The sequence below is a fragment of the Rhagoletis zephyria genome, unplaced genomic scaffold, assembly GCF_001687245.7.
Source record: "Rhagoletis zephyria isolate East Lansing unplaced genomic scaffold, Rhagoletis_zephyria_1.1 Rzeph_scaffold_00048, whole genome shotgun sequence".
In the NCBI taxonomy this organism is placed as follows: domain Eukaryota; kingdom Metazoa; phylum Arthropoda; class Insecta; order Diptera; family Tephritidae; genus Rhagoletis; species Rhagoletis zephyria.
This window is the reverse complement of record NW_016157132.1, coordinates 166,470-184,058: the sequence shown is the minus strand read 5'-3', so window position 1 is coordinate 184,058 and position 17,589 is coordinate 166,470. Positions and strand designations below refer to the sequence as shown.

The window sequence follows — 17,589 nt, the reverse complement described above, 5'->3', positions numbered from 1 at the left end:
CAGGGTACATATGCATGCATACGCATATACATAGGTATGTATTACAGTATATTATGTGTCATTAACATTACAAATCACGTGTGTATGTATGTATGTATGTATGTTTTTATGTATGGATGTATTTACAAGTTCAAAGTTTAGCATTTAATTTATGTTAGTTTATTCACATTGCATTTATGTATGTATGTGTATGTAATATGCATTCGTGTCGATTATAAAGGATTGAGTGTTGACTTTAAAGTGAAAATATGAGTTTGATCTTTACTTTTGATTTAAGTTAGCCGCACTTGAGAAATTCTAAAGGTATTTTTGTGTAAATTTATATTATATTTATAATTTATATTTAGGTATTTATTTATGTTCATTTTATGTGTTTTGTATGTAAATGTATGTACATATGTAATAGTAGATAATAGTTTATTTAATACATGCATATGCACTTGTATATATACATACGTATGTGAGTGTATTTGCCTTGTTTAATTGCAAGGTTTACAGGGCAGGCGAAAACGAATTATTTTCAAATTATTTAAATAACTTTCCCAGAAATCAACACGGAAAATGTATATTCAACTGAGGTGTTCAAATGTTAATCGAGTTAATTAAAAGTTAAAAAAAAAAATACACAAAATAAGTAGACAATGAAGTGGAAAATGCGTTTACTTAGTGCTAAATTATCCCATCTGCAACCTTAAGGACATTTCGATCTTTGCCACTAGCAATTTCTGCCTCGGATAAATGCCCCTTGGTCGCGTACCTAATACCTGTGGGGCATATCTTTTTTTTTGTATCCGGAACCAAGTTATTTGAAAACAAAACGAGTCCCTGGATGATTTATTTAAACTAAAATGTAGTCCCAAATGATAGATAGACAGTTTAACATAATTAGTATTTCTTTAACTCTTTTATAGAATGGAAAATTTGATTTCCACTAGAATAACATCAAAACACATAAAATCGTAAGTATAAGACTATTTACATATATTGAGGTTTTTGGCAATTGAGTGATCCATAATCATGATATCGGACAGACCAGCAGCATTAGTAGCGTTGGAATGATGCAAGACTTTGAGAGGACTAAGACCTCAACCAGCCACCGACGTAAACTCAAAGACCGTGTCAGCTGCCACGACCTATCTTTTGGGATTATCATGTTAACGAAAACGGTTCCGTATTTTCTTTATCTTTCTATCAACAGAACCTTTATATATAAGTCAGGGGCTCAGCTGTGACACGAGTACATTTAACTGAGTCACTCATCAAGAAATCCCTGCTCCAAAGCTGAACTGGAAAATAAATCATACCTGCTAGAAACAAAATATATTATTGCAATAGAAAAACTCAAAATCATAACATAATGCAACCTTGATAATACAGAATTTGCCAGCACAACTTCTTTCATTGCAAATGTACCTACATGGATTTTGCAAAGTGTAAGAAAAGTGATAAATAAAGCTTTTGAAAGCTTGCAAAGCTTTTGCAAATATTTTTCCGTATCCATTAGCTATTGTAAAAAATCGTGTTTAATATAAAATCGGTTACATTTGCCGCCAGTGCGATTTTTGTGAAACGGCCAAGAGGCAGGCTTGGCCATTAGAGGGTTAATTATTGAATTATGGATACGGACGGCAAGTACCGAAGGGCGCTCCGTTGGTGGCTGGTTGAGCTATAATACATAAAAAGTCGCAATAATGTACTGAACAAACTAGGAACCCATAGCAAGTTTACCTTGTAGTGTGAGCCAGATTATGGAGGCTTTGAAGGAAATAAAAGAATTGGTACTCTTGCGAGATGCAGAGCCCAACGGTGCCTGTATGGAACTCAGCCTGGTGTAAGGATTCTCTAATTAAGAAAACAAATACGTATAACCAAAATTATAAGTGGTGGAATGTATGTACGCAAGTGATCGTGGGTTAAGAGTTGGGACAACAGATCATTAAGCCCTAATACTGATAATACTTTTTGATGTTTATTCTTTACTCTCGGTAGGTTAACCCGTCACGAGTAAATAAAGACGAATTCAAAAGTAGTACTAATCACAACAATTCTAATCAGCTGTTCCAACAACACAGCTCGTTGCTATATTATGGGACCTATTTTGGATCATTTCGGAACCTTTTCGGTACGACTTTGCGGCTAGTTAGGGACATCCTACCTCCTGTTATCTTGCCACGATACTGACTAGTATCCTGTTACGATCGTATTCATCTCCAAATGACCTAGGATATAATTTTAAAACTCAGTATTTAGGGGTTTCTCTTAAACCGGAACAAACCTTGAAACTACGAAAAACTGAAAGCTTTTTTTGAGAGGTCAAAATTTGTAAGAATTTAAAAAAAAGACCCGGTTTGTTCGAAAAAATGCGGTTTATTCGATATTTGAAAAATCAAAGTTTCAAAAAAGCCGCCTATAGATATCTAAAAAAATCGGTGGACACCGGTTTGGAAGCTTAATATAAACAAATTAAAAAAAAAAGAAAATGGTTTACATCAACGCATCATTAAGCAGTCTTCTTATACATAGGTATGTATGTACGTAACACGCAACGTGAGAAGTCGCAGCCTGCCATTTTGAAATATTTTTCAAGTAAAATTGTAAATTTTAGCCTCAGCGTATGCAAAACTAAATTTTTAGTTCGCGATTTTCGGAAGCCTTACAACTACTTAGACCAATTTTGATTCTAATACCCGCTAAAATACTTTTACGTACGTATGTATGCAAATACATTACATTGGTGGCATATTTTGCGCTTTTTAATTTGCATTTGGGGCTGCTTTTCGCACTAACACATTTAAAATTTATTTTATTAATTTCTTTCGCTTTTTGTTTTCGCCACGTTTGCATTTTATGATACACTCAATATGCGTTCAGTTTGCTGCTTAAAAATGTAATTTGCATTTAATTAGTATTTCGAATTTGTGTTTCCTTATTTACTCTATTTATTTATGCTTTTATTTGTTTGCAGTTATTTTTTGTAATTTTTGTTTTTTTTTTTGTTTTCTGTTTTTGCTTATACATAATGCATGTCATTGCAGTATTTGTTTTTGTAGCGGTTTGCCTTTATTGTTGCCATCCAATATTTCAATTAATTTAATTATTATTATTTTTACATTATTCAAGTAATTCGTTTATCAGTTTTTGATTTTTTTTTTGTGTTGCAATTTTTAGTTCATGTTATAGATATTCAATTTAATTTATTTCTTCTTTTCACAAATTTCATTTTATGTGCAAAACCAACCTTTACTATTTTGTAGTTTATTTGGTTTTGTTGCGGTTTTTTTGTTGCTGTAATTTAATGCTTTTCTACTGGTATAGTTTGCATGCCGTATTGGTATGTCCATCATCCCCTCGTAGCTGCAGTTTTTCTGGCTGCTGCGTCGGCTGCTATTTGCTTAGCAGTCGTTGCTTTTTTGTTTGCCATCACTGAGGTTGTCACTAATTTATGCGCCGCTACGAGGTCACAGCTGGCGCCTTGTTTGCCGTCCAGCAGCGGCTGCTGATGCTGCTGCTGCTGCTGTTGCTGCCACCTCCACCTCCATCGATGCCTTTTCCCACGCAGCGAACGCTGTCTGACTCACCAACAAACTCCCCGCCACCGCTGGACGCATGCCAGCAGCTAATATTATTAGCTGGATTCCATGGCCTGTGAGATCGCCCATCATGCCGCCGTGGCATACGCCCACCGCCAGCAAAGCGAATGCCAAGCCAATGACCGCGGTTACGCCTATCCGCTTCTTGCTGCTGCAGCTGCTGCCACTGCTCCCGCCGCCGCCAGTGAGCGCCGAATTGTCTGGATCGCCGTTGATGCGCTTCGAGCCCTCCAGGCCTAGCAGGTTGGGCGAGATGGTGGTGGGCGGCGCTATGCTCAGCAGCAGGCGTTGTTGCACGTTCTTGTGGAAGACATGCAGTATGGAGACTTCGCAAAGCAGCAGAATGCTCGTCGTTTGGTATTTGGGCACCGTTTGGAAAAATCCCTGAAGCACCTGACTGTGTGGATAGATCTCGAGGGAAGAGTACGTGGAAGAGCCTTCAAAGGCAACATGATTAATGCGCTGGAAGGGGGTCTTGTAGATCTGCATAATTGCGGAAGAGAATGAAAAATAAAAAAACAAAAACAAATCGTTAGAAGTTGGCGTGACAGTGAAAATCTTGAACTCGCCTTTCCGTCACTTTACTCACCTTGCGGCCATTCATGTACCATGTTATATTAGCTGGCGGATAGGACGGTCCCACTGTGCAAACGGCCTTGAAGTTGTCATTCGCTGTGATGACCTTCTTGTCCACCTGCATGGCCGGCTCATCGTTGGGCAGTTCGATGACCTGCATGTGTGCGGCGCGTATGTCGGTGTGGAAGAGTGGAGCATCTTCGGACACTTCGCACTGGTAGTTGCCGGTTAGTTCGCGATTGACGCCCTTTAGCGTCACCGAGGTGGCATCTGAATTCGCAAGCTGTAAAGAGTGAAGAGAAAATGAGTTAATTACTTGAGCATCAGCGTGGTGTGACAAAGTTTTTGTCGGGCATTCTGCCAAAGAAAAAACAAAAATAGTTTAATGAAAGTTGTTGAAAAGTTTGCAGCAAGTCACTGCCGGATTTTTCAAAGTCATTAACTTGCGCTGTGTGGTAAAATTGTTGTACGGCTTCATGGTTAGGAAAATACTAAATGAATTTTAAGTGAAGTGGTGCTTTTCGATTTGGCATTGTCAAGGGGAGCATACAACGCATTTATTTAAGCTGCTTAAAGATTGTAATTATTAAACTCGTGTTATCAATCACTATATGTCCCAGTCGTGTGAGCACACAAGTGTGTACCCAAATGTTCAACTTGAATCACATTTCTTACAATTGGCATATTTACCATAAAATACCAAACAATAACTTGGTTGAAAAAACCATGCTGCTTTTGGCTCCGCGAAAAGTTCGGACGTTTCTAAGGCCTTTGCTGGGCCCATGGGGTCAATTTAACATTTCGCGCGAGCGCACATAGGGATGAATCGAGAATAGATGAGGACAACAATTTTTACTCAATATCTATTTCACAGATTTCAATGGAAGTTGGTATTTAGGGGTCTTCGTTATCACGGATTTCGAAATATATATATTAAGTTTTCAATATTCAAAATGGCGGATCAAATATGGCGGACTTGACTTTCTTAAAACATTAGTGATTATTATGAAACTTGGTATTCAGGGGCATTCGTTGTCACTGCTTTCGAAGCTGGTATTATATTTTTAAAATTCTAAATGGCGGACCCAATATGGCCGACGACTTTTTTAAAATAATTATGGATTGTAATGAAGCTTGATAGATAAGAACTCTCGGAGTCACTGATTATGAATTTAAAATTTGATTTCCAAAATTCAAATAATTATACATATGACGTATGAGTAAAATTTTGAATTTTAAAAAGATAATAACAATTTCGTAGTTAGTGACCCTGAAAACCCCTGGATTAAAATGTTCATAATAATCTATAGTTTTTTTTTTTTTTTAATTCGCCCGCCATATTGATCTGGCATTTTGAATTTCGAAATTTTTATATGATATTCGTAATAAGTGACCACGATGCCCCTACGTACGAAGTTTCATTGAAATCAGTCAAATATATATATGAAGTAAACATATTTGTCGCCCGAAGTTCTCGATTCGTCCCAGTAAGCGACCCAAAAAAAATATGCTCTATTTAATGAAGGGGGAAACAGGGGGACGAGTTCTTGATATTAGTTGCGTTTTTTTACTCATTTCCAGTAAAATCCAGTAAAAGTTTTTACGAATTTTCATGTTTTGGCGTTTTCGTACGCAAAAACTTGCAAAGTAGGAGAATTTGAGAGAGCGAAAAATGACAGTTGAAGTTGCAAGTTTTTACTGGAGTTTACTGCATAAATTTTTACTTGTAAGAATTTGCCAGTACGAAAAACAGCTGATCGCATGTTGCTGGATGAAATTTAAGCTAATAAGGAAACTGTTTGTGGGTTTTTATTGTTGAATTTCACAAAATAAACCTATTTAAATACAAAATATATTGTTTTATTAAGAATTTGCTGCGAATAAACAACCAATTTATCAGCTGTTCATGAAACTTGCAAATTGTTACTGGAAAAGCGTTCGCGTACTTTATTGCAAATTTTTTCTATGAGAGCGAATTCTTAGAAATAAAGTTACTGGAGAGTTTTTATATTGGAAATTTGTTGGATTTTCGAACTATTGAAGAGAGTTCACTGTACTCTTTGGAATTTTTTTTTATAACTGTAGTTATTATAAACATTTAAAAAATGTTTAAATAAAAAATGGTGTTTTATAAAACACATATTATAACCATTCTACAAGAAAATTTATTACAAACAAAAATCGCAAAATAAAGTACTTAACTAATGCGTCACTATCCATTTTGACACAACTTTTATTTATTAATAAGAATAAAGTTATAAGCGAAATTATTTTGTCACCGCTTCAAACAAAAAATTATTTAATTCAACGTACGATAGAAAGTCCTTTTTTGGGCTTCTGCTAAAGCTACTGTGCGATAAGATTGAAAGAATTTTTTATTTTTTTTTTTTTTGTCGTCGTAATTAGTCACTTTGTCCTTACATGGAGCATCATAAAAATAGCAATTCTTGTATGAGGCTTTTTTACACCAACCCCAGCTAATTTTCAGAAACTGGGTTGTCATGGCTGAAGCCTTCACACGACCCATAAACTGCATACAGCAGAGTGACCCCAATAAAGCATAATTTCTTTATATTGTGAATCGAACCCCATGCTGGTTAATTACCGCATCAAGCACATGGCCTACTCACGACCAGGCCTAGCGAACGCGGGTACGAAAGCAGATATTGCATATAGTCGGTCAACTATAGCGGCACACCCAGACGCTGCACTTAACTCCATTGTACATAATACATATGTAAATATTTAATAAATTTTAAAATGATTTTTTACGTATATAGTCTGCTGAGAATTTCGTCAGCTTTAGGGCCGGTGGCTCAATGTCTGATTAGCACAAGTCGGAGATAGATGCTCCGGTTAAATACAAAGACTGCTTTATCGATCACATGTTATATGCATGACCAGACATTGATCAACCGGCCCTTTATGTTCTCTCGTAAACTGCACATTTCATATCTGAAATTGCACAATTTTTCTTTAAAAGCCGTAAGCTTATTTAATTTTTAAAGCAAACCTTTTATTTTTTAATTCACATTAATATTAAACTTAAATATGCCTTACATATACATAACTTACATATGTAATTCGTAAGCCCTCAATTCAGTTATTTCAGTTTAAATAAAAAATTTCAACAAATTGCAGTTGTTTTTAATTGCAACTTGGACTGCCGCAAGCTATGCGAGCTTGAATGTGAAAGATCTACAATGCACCTGCGACCCACCGCACATACTACAAACATATGTACGCACCGGTATCGATAAATATGCGCATAAGTACAAGGTAAATACATAGCTATAAATGTTTTAATTAACTTTGTTGGGTGAAAATGTCAGCAAAACCTGTACTACAACAATCAATGACCCAAAAGGAGCAATAAGAATGGCGTAACTACTCAGTGAAATGCCTATGCAGATGCATATTACAGCAGTAATAATAAAAGAATCATTACACATGTGTACTAGGAATGTTAATCCCGGGATCCCGGCCTTTTCAACATCCCGAAAATCGCGGGATTCTTGGCAAATAATCCCGGGATTTTCCGGGTTTGCAACTTGCACTGATGAGGCATCCAAGGATCTTTTCTATGAGCACTTGGAGCGCACGTACGAGCGCTGCCCCCACCCCACCACTATATAAAAATCGTGCTTGGTGACTTCAATGCCAGGGTGGGCAAGGAAGGGATCGTTGGAGCCACCTTCGGAAAATTCAGCCTCCACGACGAAACCTTCGACAACGGACAGAGGCTGATTTTATGAATGTCTAGCTCATTATGCGTATAACAACTCGCGATAGTAAATTTTAAACACAAATATCAATATATTCGCGAAATTATGGGCCAAATAAATATATGGGGTATTCACTACGGTGTCGTAAGTGTCGTATTGTTGTATGTCGTAAACTTTAAACGCCTAAAAAATATATTAGGGGATTCGGAAAGTACCATCAAAGTCATATTATGCATTCTCGCAGTGTTAAAAAATAGTTGGTTGTGGTTTCAAGTTCTATAAACATTTATTTAAGCTTTTAAAGTTTACGACATACAACAATACGACACTTATGACATCGTTGTGAATCCCTCAATAGTAAAATTACGTTTTAAGTTTTTAACTCTGACGTCAGGAATACAAAAATGATTTAAAAAGTTCAGAAAAAAGAAGAAGTATGGATGTCAAATGAAAGAGGAAACCCTGTAGGATTAAAGCGGATTCAATTTGTTGGTGCACAAGGCTCCCAAGTATCTAAATTGTCCTTTTAAAACTTTTTCCTTGAAATTTCGCAACATTTGCTCTTGAAAAAATTATATGCTAAGGTCTCGATGAACTCGACAACATCCTCGAATTTCGTCCTTCTAGCTTTATCAGCTTAAAAATTATTTATTTGTCCTTGTGAATCAAAAAATTTTATTTAATTTTAATTTTTTTAATTCTAAAGAAATCGCCTCTTAAATTTGGTAACCATATTTTTATACTATGTACATTGCATTGAATTTTGTAAATACAAGGTCGTTTAAAATAAATCATGACGTCAGTGAGAAAAAATAAAAACCCCATTTTAAATAAAAAAGTAGTTTTCAAACCCACTTATTTATTATGTATTTTATTCCGGGATCAGAAAAAGCTCAAAAATTAACATCCCTAATGTGTACCTGTAATAATAACACATATTATTATACAAAATATGTGGAGGCATCGAAAGGCGGGCGCTACAGGCAAGATTGGCGTCGCATTTTTGCTGTCTTTGCTTCTTGCATCTCCTTTGTTGCAATTCTGTTTCTGAGATGCAATTGCCCTTGGCTGGATGTCAATGCAAGGACTACAAAAGCAAGCGAACGTAATTATGTCAATTGGATGAGTCCTTATGGTCAGGGCTATGTATTTTATGGTATCATGCTGTTGATGTTTGCCAATGGCGCAGGGTTTAATTGAGTCGAAATTTAAATTAACCGTTCAATAGTTCGTACTCAAGTGAAGGAAAATGAAAACATCAAAAATGAGCATATACACACAGACATACATATGTACGAGTATGTATGCAGATAATGATAATTTAATTAATTAATTTACACGTAGAACAATGACCGCAAAAAAGGAATTTAGTCTGGAAACATAACTATAGTGCACCAAAGTCAGTTAACGGTAAGAATGATTTGATAAAAACAATTATATTTGCTCTCGGTATGACCATGTCTATGTACCTATATAGAGTCCTACTTTACTTTAAATTCGCATATATGCATGTACATACAACATATATATTCAAATATATACATATACATATATACATATATACATATATACATATATAATATAAACATATACGTACATATATACATTTATAGCAGATTTTCCAAGGATAGTTATGGGTGAAAAATAATTTCGATTTATCAATGAGGCCAAGCACCATCTGCAAGTGTTCAATGTAAAGTAATTGGGTGACTTATAGCTAAAACAGAAATTAAATAAAGCAAAATCTTTCAATTGAGAAATAACACAAATTTGCCTTATCGTCGCAACTTGGAAACTTAACCTTTTTCGTGACAAGTTCTAATATCTCGAGAAGGGGAACAGCTATCAAAAAAATTCAATAGCGTTTTAAGTTTCGGTGGATAAAACATACATCTTGGCATTTGAAATGGCATTCAAATTAAGGAAAAAAATTTAAAACCACTTCCTTTTGAAGGTAATTTTAAAGGTTAAGGCAATTTTTTGTCCAGCAAAATTATTTTTCCTGAATTCTCTCTCTACTACGTAGTAATAAGAAGTATTTCATATATTATTATAAATACTTGTGGCACCAAACCACTTCTTCTAGAAAAGCGATAAAATAAAACTTAAATCGTTTTAATTTGGGAAGGGGTTTTCCCACCCATCGCGGTAGATTCGTTAAACTGCTAGTTGGTATTCGGTAAGACTTTAAGTAGAAAACGTTATTTTAACTAGCTTATTAGTATTAAACTAGTAAATTATATCACGCAGTAGCCGATTCGTGGTATGTGGAGCAGATATAAGAAAAAAAGTTCAACACTTTTTTAGATAATTTTCGTGGTTTCATCAAAATATGTATGTATGTATAAATATATTAAGATTAACGAAACAGCAAAAAATTCTTTTTACTCACAGACCTCATATATGAAACAGCTGATTTTATTTTACCAACAAAATTATCAACTTTGCCGGCATGGTAATTTGGTAATTCTGCAACAGCAAAATATAAACAAATGCGGTGAGACAACGCCAACTGATAAACTAACGCCCTTAGTGATTAACACATACTACTATTATCATAAATGTGGGTGTTTGTACGTGACTGATAAGCAATTTATGCTTTGTATCTGGCAAAGATGCTGCTAGCTTTCGAAGCTGTCGCTAGTAGTTGCTGTTTAGTTGCAGGCTGTTGATAACATAATCAAATGATTCATAACGAGATAATTAGAATGTACATATTTAGAATCGACAATTTCTATATTCGCAAATTTTTGTGTAAACAAATTTATTGGTACATAAGTATGTATGTATGTACATACATGTTTAGAAATTTTGTAATTTTATTTTATTGTTCCTATTTACTTTTTGATAAGCTGGCTGGCTTAAGTTGTACTTTCGATTTCTATTTTTTCTCCCGCTTTATCTTGATTGCTGGTTTGGCATTTAAAAATTTAAAGTCAAGTTGAAATGGTAAATTATAATTATATTTAAAGCTGCTAAACTAAGCAAATTTTATTACACTTATGTAACTGGAAACCGAACTTTATATACCCGGCTCATATGAAATATAGTTTTTTCACCTTCTACAAACTACATGAAAAGCTGGGATTTTTTTCCCAATAAAACTTAATGAAATATTCCATTGAACTGGGCTTGGTAGAAATCGAGGAAACGCTTACAGAGATGCACTTATGTAATGATAAGTGGGCGGTGTCGAAAATCTATTATAATTTTTTTTGTTTAAATTATTGTTCAGAATTTTAACTTGGAGTAAATTAGCGTCCTTACATATGAATGAAATATAGGAATTTACGTATTTACCAAATATGAGAAGTCGTCGTTTTTTATTCCGATTTCAAAAATGTTCCACTTACATTGTTACGCAAACATCATCTCAGACTTGCAGTATATGCAATGCGCAAAATGACATCCAAAGGTTATGTTTAGAATTTATGGTTCATCTTTTTATAGTGAGAACTATTTTTATACCAGAGAAGCGTATGCAAAGTTTCAAGGAAATTAGCCGAAACCCATTTGCCAAAGGAATTCTGCGTGGTCCTTTTTTATGCAGAATATGTTTTCCATTCTAAGATTATTTAGATAGGTAGCCTCATCGATAACATTCATACAAGGTTGCCACATATTAAGAATTAGTTGCGAATTCATTAAAATATCATAATATGGATATCGAATGGAAAGTCTTTTATAAACCCTCAAACCTATTTTTCATCGCTTATTTAATTATCATTTATTTTATTTATTTTTAATTAAGATACAGTATTACTATATATAAAAGTAGAATAAAGCTCTTTAACAATGCTTTACTTCTATCGTCGGTGATGAAATGATTTGATCCCCAAACCTTGAAAATTAAAAAAAAAAAATTATATGCACTCGGTACTGGGCAATTAATCGAAGTAAGTATATTACTAGAAAGAGTTTTGAGCAAGTTTCAATTTTAATTTTTAGTTTTGAAGTATCCTATATTTCACCTAAGTTCAAGTATGTAACGCGCAGAAACCTCATACACTCAGCGGTGCAGGTGAGGGCAATCTAGTATAATAAAAAGAAAACAAACAAAAAATTGTAAAAACTATGATTATCTGTGCCAGTATGAAAAACATATCACTGATTTTTCGCTTATAATAAATTCTAATTCTGCTTCCGAAAACAAATAGTACAAGAAATGGTGATGGCATCAGAGTTTGCGTCACATAAAAATAAAAAACAATAAAAAATAAAATATGCCATATATTGTCCTCTCTTATCATTGGCCTACTTCAGTATGTGAATTAGTACACAAATCTGTATATGGCAACATTTCGACATTTAGAATCCCAACAACAGTGAAAGTATATGTACATATTTAGTACTTGCAACAGTAATAAAGTTGCAAAAGCCAGAAATATTGTGTGGCAAATTTCTAAGCTTTAATTTACAGTTAAAAAGTAAGCAAAAACAAAACAAATATACACCAAAGGAATAAAAATGCAAAGAAATATTTATGCATTTTTACAACACAAACATGTAATTAAAAAAAAGAAGAGTGGAGTAAAAAATTTTTTAGAGCATTTGAAGCCTGGCGTAACGAAGAGTGTTGAGTCAACTACCGCTGTTATTGCTGTAACGGTTTTATTTGTTATTTTTGCTTGCATTTGATATTTTTGGAATATGTACATATAGATATGTATTCCTTTTTTTGTCCGGCAGTGCAGAGTCGCTGGATGGTGGAGACGATTGCGGTTGTGGTGGGGCCGAATCTCGAGTTGGTTGCTTAGTGTCGCTGCCGTTTCGGCGATTCCGGTTTTATGAAGTAATAACTTAACTGCGCGTCAGCCAGCAGCCAGTAAGCGTAATCACAGCAGCAGGATAACAACAACAAAAAGAGCAAGCAAACTAGCAAAAGCGCAGCACTGACAGATTTAGTTGTGTAGTACAAAAACAACGACACAATGAAACAACAGCAATTGTACGAGTAGTGTATAGCATGCAGTTAAAACACACAGTGACTGTCATAAGTGTATGTAGTACATGCATATGGTATGAGTAGTAGGGTGGTCCAAAATAAGTAAAGTCGGAGTTTTTATGCTCTAACCCCCTAGGATTATTCTATATCGAAAAAAATTATACTCCTATTTTTTTATTTGGAAATTCAAAAAATATTTAAACGTCACTCAAAGCGTTCAAAGGTTACCCATGTATTTTATATGGGGAAAACCCACTTTTCGTAGAAATTGTATAGAATTCTTGAAAATCAATATTTTTCGATCAGAAGACTCTGCTTATCTTCAGGAGACTTCCAATAACAATACTAAATTAATTAATTAGCAATTATTTTAACCCCAAAGATTTTTTTATTTTCCCATTGCATTTTCTGGCATTTTTTGAGGGTTTTGGTGGACCTATAAAATATAGTTACTATAAAAAAATAGTAAAATAAATATAATATATATAAAACTTTTCCGATCGAAAAATATTGATTTTAAAGAATTCCATACCATTTCTACGAAAAGTTGTGTTTTTTCACATATGAAATATGTATGTACATGAAAAACTTTTCAATTATTTTTTGATTTCAAAAAAAAAGTGATAAATTTTTTTCGATATGGAACAATCCTAGGTGGTGAGAGAATTAAAATTCGACTTTACTTTTTCACGTGCATTTTTGGACCACCCTAATGAGTAGTGTGCATGCATGTATGTATGTGTGTATATAGGTGCAACAACGAAATGGCAAACAATGAGTTACGAGCAAATGGTAAACTGGCAACTGGCAACTAGCGACGGGCATCGAGCAACTTGCAACGCGGATTGAAATGTGCGCGTTTTTACACGCGAGAGTTATGTTATACTGGGGTGGTGAGAAAAATTTTAAAATTTTTTGCTCTCACCCTCTAGGATTTTTTTAAATAGAATAAAAAATATCCGTAAATATTTTGTTAAAAACAAAAACTTATATTTAAAGCGGCTTTGTAGCTCATGAAGATTTGCATGTATTTTACATATCTACATATACGGGGAAAACACTTTTTTGTATAAATCGTATAGCACTCTTTAAAATCAATGTTTTTCAGTCGAAAATATCTGCATATCTTCAGGAGATTTCCAATAATAATATATATTTTTATATAAAAAAAAAATGTATTACTAATGTTTTTATAGATCCCGCACACACCCCCAAAAAATGTAATGAGCTTTGTGGCAGTTTTAATTATGATTAGTTAACAAAAAACGCGTGACTTTTCCATTTAGAAAAATATTAGGGTGAGAGCTTAACTTTTTGAACTGCCTCCCCTCCGCATATATTTTTAAACCACCCTAATGTATATTCATGCGCATGCATTTATATGTATATAAATATTTGGAGAAATTTTAATTTCGGTTTGCACATATTCAGTAACAGCGCTTCACGCTTCGTTTGCATAGCAACGCCATTCCCCAGTGCCCCCGTGAAAGCTATGCATGTACGTAGGTCCCCTCTGCAGCTCAGCCGCTCTGTTTGCAATTTTCGTCGTTCACTTACAAAAACCGCTGCCGTTTGCTGCATGCAACACTTTATAAATTATTGCAATAGAGTGCCGTACTATGCCATATCTTTCTACAAACAAACATATACACCAATGGTCATACACACAAATGGGCGCAACAATTTTATGTACTACATTTGTGAAAATATGTATATGTATTTGTAGAGATGATATATTCGCCACAGCAACCGGGCTGCCATTGTGTGTGTGCAGCAGTGCAGCAGTGCCGCGGCCTAACTGTGCCACATTATGTCGCAGCAGGCTTCCGCCATCTCAGCTGTTGGCCAGGACTTGCCAAATGGTCACTGCGATTTTATGGAGCAAAGATGGCAAGAGCGGAGAAAAAGTGTGAAGAGTGTGTTAGTATGCGTGCGCATGTGGAATCGATTGTGTTGCATAGAAGGCAACCACGAGCTGAGTCAATGAGAGGTTTCCTGTGTGGCCATTGTGGTGCGGTGATCATCAGCGGAACGTTTTTCCTTGATATACAGTAGTATAAAGACATTTACGTACATATGTATGTATGTAACCCGCAAAAACTAGAACCAGTCTGCGCTGTAGGGTTGCCGCACCTAAACTACCGAAAGGGGTACCGATAAGAACAAATTGGAGGACTTCGGGTACAACTGATAAATAAAAATAAAATTAAAAAAATTGATTTATCCACTTAGGGAACAACAACACCATTCATAAATATAAATTCAATAACATTTGAACAAAACAAACTTACACCGGCGATTAAAACTGAGTGCACGGTGATTTTATTTTATATATTTACAAAGTTTTTCTAGTTCATTTTTATAAAAATATTTTTCATGCTTAGCCAAAACCATAAAATTAATTCAAATTTTCAGACTTAATACAAACTCTAGAAAAATGCAACAAGTTTCCATAAAATTTTGAACATTTTACTCTGAACTCTTGGATATGCAGTTACATGGCTTATAAAAATTTTGTAAAAAAAAAAGTGCAAATTTTACGCGGCTAAAAATCGCGTAGATTTTTTATTCTTTTTGCTGATTCCTTTTTTCCATACAAAGATGAATTTGAAGAAAATGCGCAAGTTCGTTTGCAAAAAAAAAATAAAAAAAAAATCTACGCCAGTTTTTATAAATTGCACTTTTTATACGATTATTTAATTAAAATTTCAGGAGGCATTTCACTGCATATCCAAGAATTCAGATTAAAAAGTTCAAAATTTTGATGAAAATTTGTTGCATTTTTCTAAAATGTGAATTAAGTTTAAAAGGGAAGGTTTTGTTTAAAGCATGAAAAGTATTTTTATAAAAAATAACAAAAAAAAATTAACTTGTACCTTGTAGATATTTAAAAAATCACCAGGCACTCACTTTTGAGCGCCAGTGTATGTATGAACATAAAAAATATATGTACATGTACATATGTATATATGTAAAGGAACATGCGACTAATAATGCTTTTGATCACTTTCCATGTGCACCGCTCGCTACCCATAAAAGATGTGTGGAGGTCCAGTTAAGTTGTTGATTATAACCAAATGAGATAGGTAGCGTTTAATTAATATCCAAATGCACTCCATGGAGACTAATTCTGGACCGCTCTCTCTTTAGAGATTAGCCGCGAAATTTTTTGCAGGGTAATGTATGTATGTAAATTCAAGCAGGCAAATATATAAATATACATACATACGCATGCATGCAAATGGACAAACATTTATTGCAAAGCCGGAAATTTTTATTGCAGAAAAATTTGAGTTTGGAAAGTGTAAAATTATAATATGAGCGGAACTGGTTTTCGGAAGTGCTATGAAGAATTTTCAATTATATGTAGGTTGTATGTACATATGTATGTACTTAGATATGCATACATACTATGGATTTACATATGTATCTGAGCATGAGTGTAGGTGTATGACAGAGTATACCACTCCTTCCTTAGCGTGTAAGTGGTACATTTAAATGCCAGGAAATTGTTGAAAGTAGTTTTCATTAATCGCAGTAACAAAATTTAAGCTCGAAGTACTTGCAAAAATGTGTAAAGTACTAATAAGAAAATTATCGATAAATATAACGTAAGAACATCGACAAAATATTGATTATTTGTGTACCTACAATGCATTGTTTGTACGCACTTTTGTATGTGTGTTTATTGATAACGGTAAACAAAAATATCTGCCCTTAAGATTTATCGATTACAATAACGATAAAAACAGCAAGAGCAATATTGACGAAAAGGCAGATTGCTGAAAATATCTGCCACCTCGAGAATCTATTATTTTATAATGACGAATTTTGTGAACTAATAAAAAAAAATTATTTTATTTGAAAATATAGTCAGAATCGCAACATAATCTGTATAAATAATAGTTTCAAACTTAGTCGAAAATTAAAAAAATCAAAATTTCAAACTCTAATTCAAATTTATAGGAAAATCTCGGCTATGCAGTGATTTTTCTTCTTCGGTCTTCTGTGGTTTTTTCTATGTAACGAATGTTCTGGAAAGGAAATTTAAAACGGAAATTGTATGTGCTATCGAACTGCAAATCCGAAATGTTTATTAAAAGTTTTGAAATTTTGTTGGACATTTTTTTTGGTTTTTTATAAATTTTTTACAAATTTTGAAACATTTATATGCATATGTATATAGGTTTTGTTGCCAACAAATGACAGCAAGCACCACTGCACCTTGAGATACAGCCAGACATACGAATTTGTTTTCAAATGTTCAACTTACATCACATTTCCTTCAAATGCACATTGGTCGAAATGACCTGTTTCAGCGGCAGTAATTCACAGGAAGAAGTTTGAGCTGTAATATTTGGCACATGTATTAGTGACAGTTAAAGAAGTGTACAGTGAAAAAATCAGCTAGTTGGATCGATATATAGGGGAGTTATATCGATTTATATGTCCGTCCGTCGAAATATTGTCCAACCAATTTTTTTTTTTTAATATTTATTAAATCATATTATCAAATTCATTTCTGTACTCAAATACATTAAATAACTTAAACAATATTCTCTGAAAGGTTTATATATAACATCTATCCAGACGGTTCATCAATACTTATTCAAACTGTAAAGAAAGATAAGGTAAAATTAAGAAAATTGTTATGTTAACATTTGTAAATAAACTCTTATGTCAAAATATTCCAACGTTTCTTTTGCATCTAGTTCGATATGCAAATGAGGTATAAAGTCTTCATCTTCAGAAT

The 17,589-nt window shown here is 34.0% G+C and overlaps 1 protein-coding gene across 1 annotated transcript in view; it reads right to left on the bottom strand.

Moving 5' to 3' along the window:
- Window positions 1-1,454: 1,454 nt before the first annotated feature.
- The window catches only part of beat-VI (Immunoglobulin domain-containing protein beaten path VI), a 157,482-nt gene continuing 141,347 nt past the window's right edge, over window positions 1,455-17,589 (bottom strand). Inside the window, exons 6-7 of the mRNA XM_017622577.1 lie at window positions 4,180-4,449; window positions 1,455-4,073 (exon numbers count right to left, since the gene is read on the bottom strand). Coding sequence (XP_017478066.1) covers window positions 3,459-4,073; window positions 4,180-4,449 — 885 coding nt within the window. The 3' untranslated portion in view covers window positions 1,455-3,458. The remainder of the gene's footprint in view (window positions 4,074-4,179; window positions 4,450-17,589) is intronic.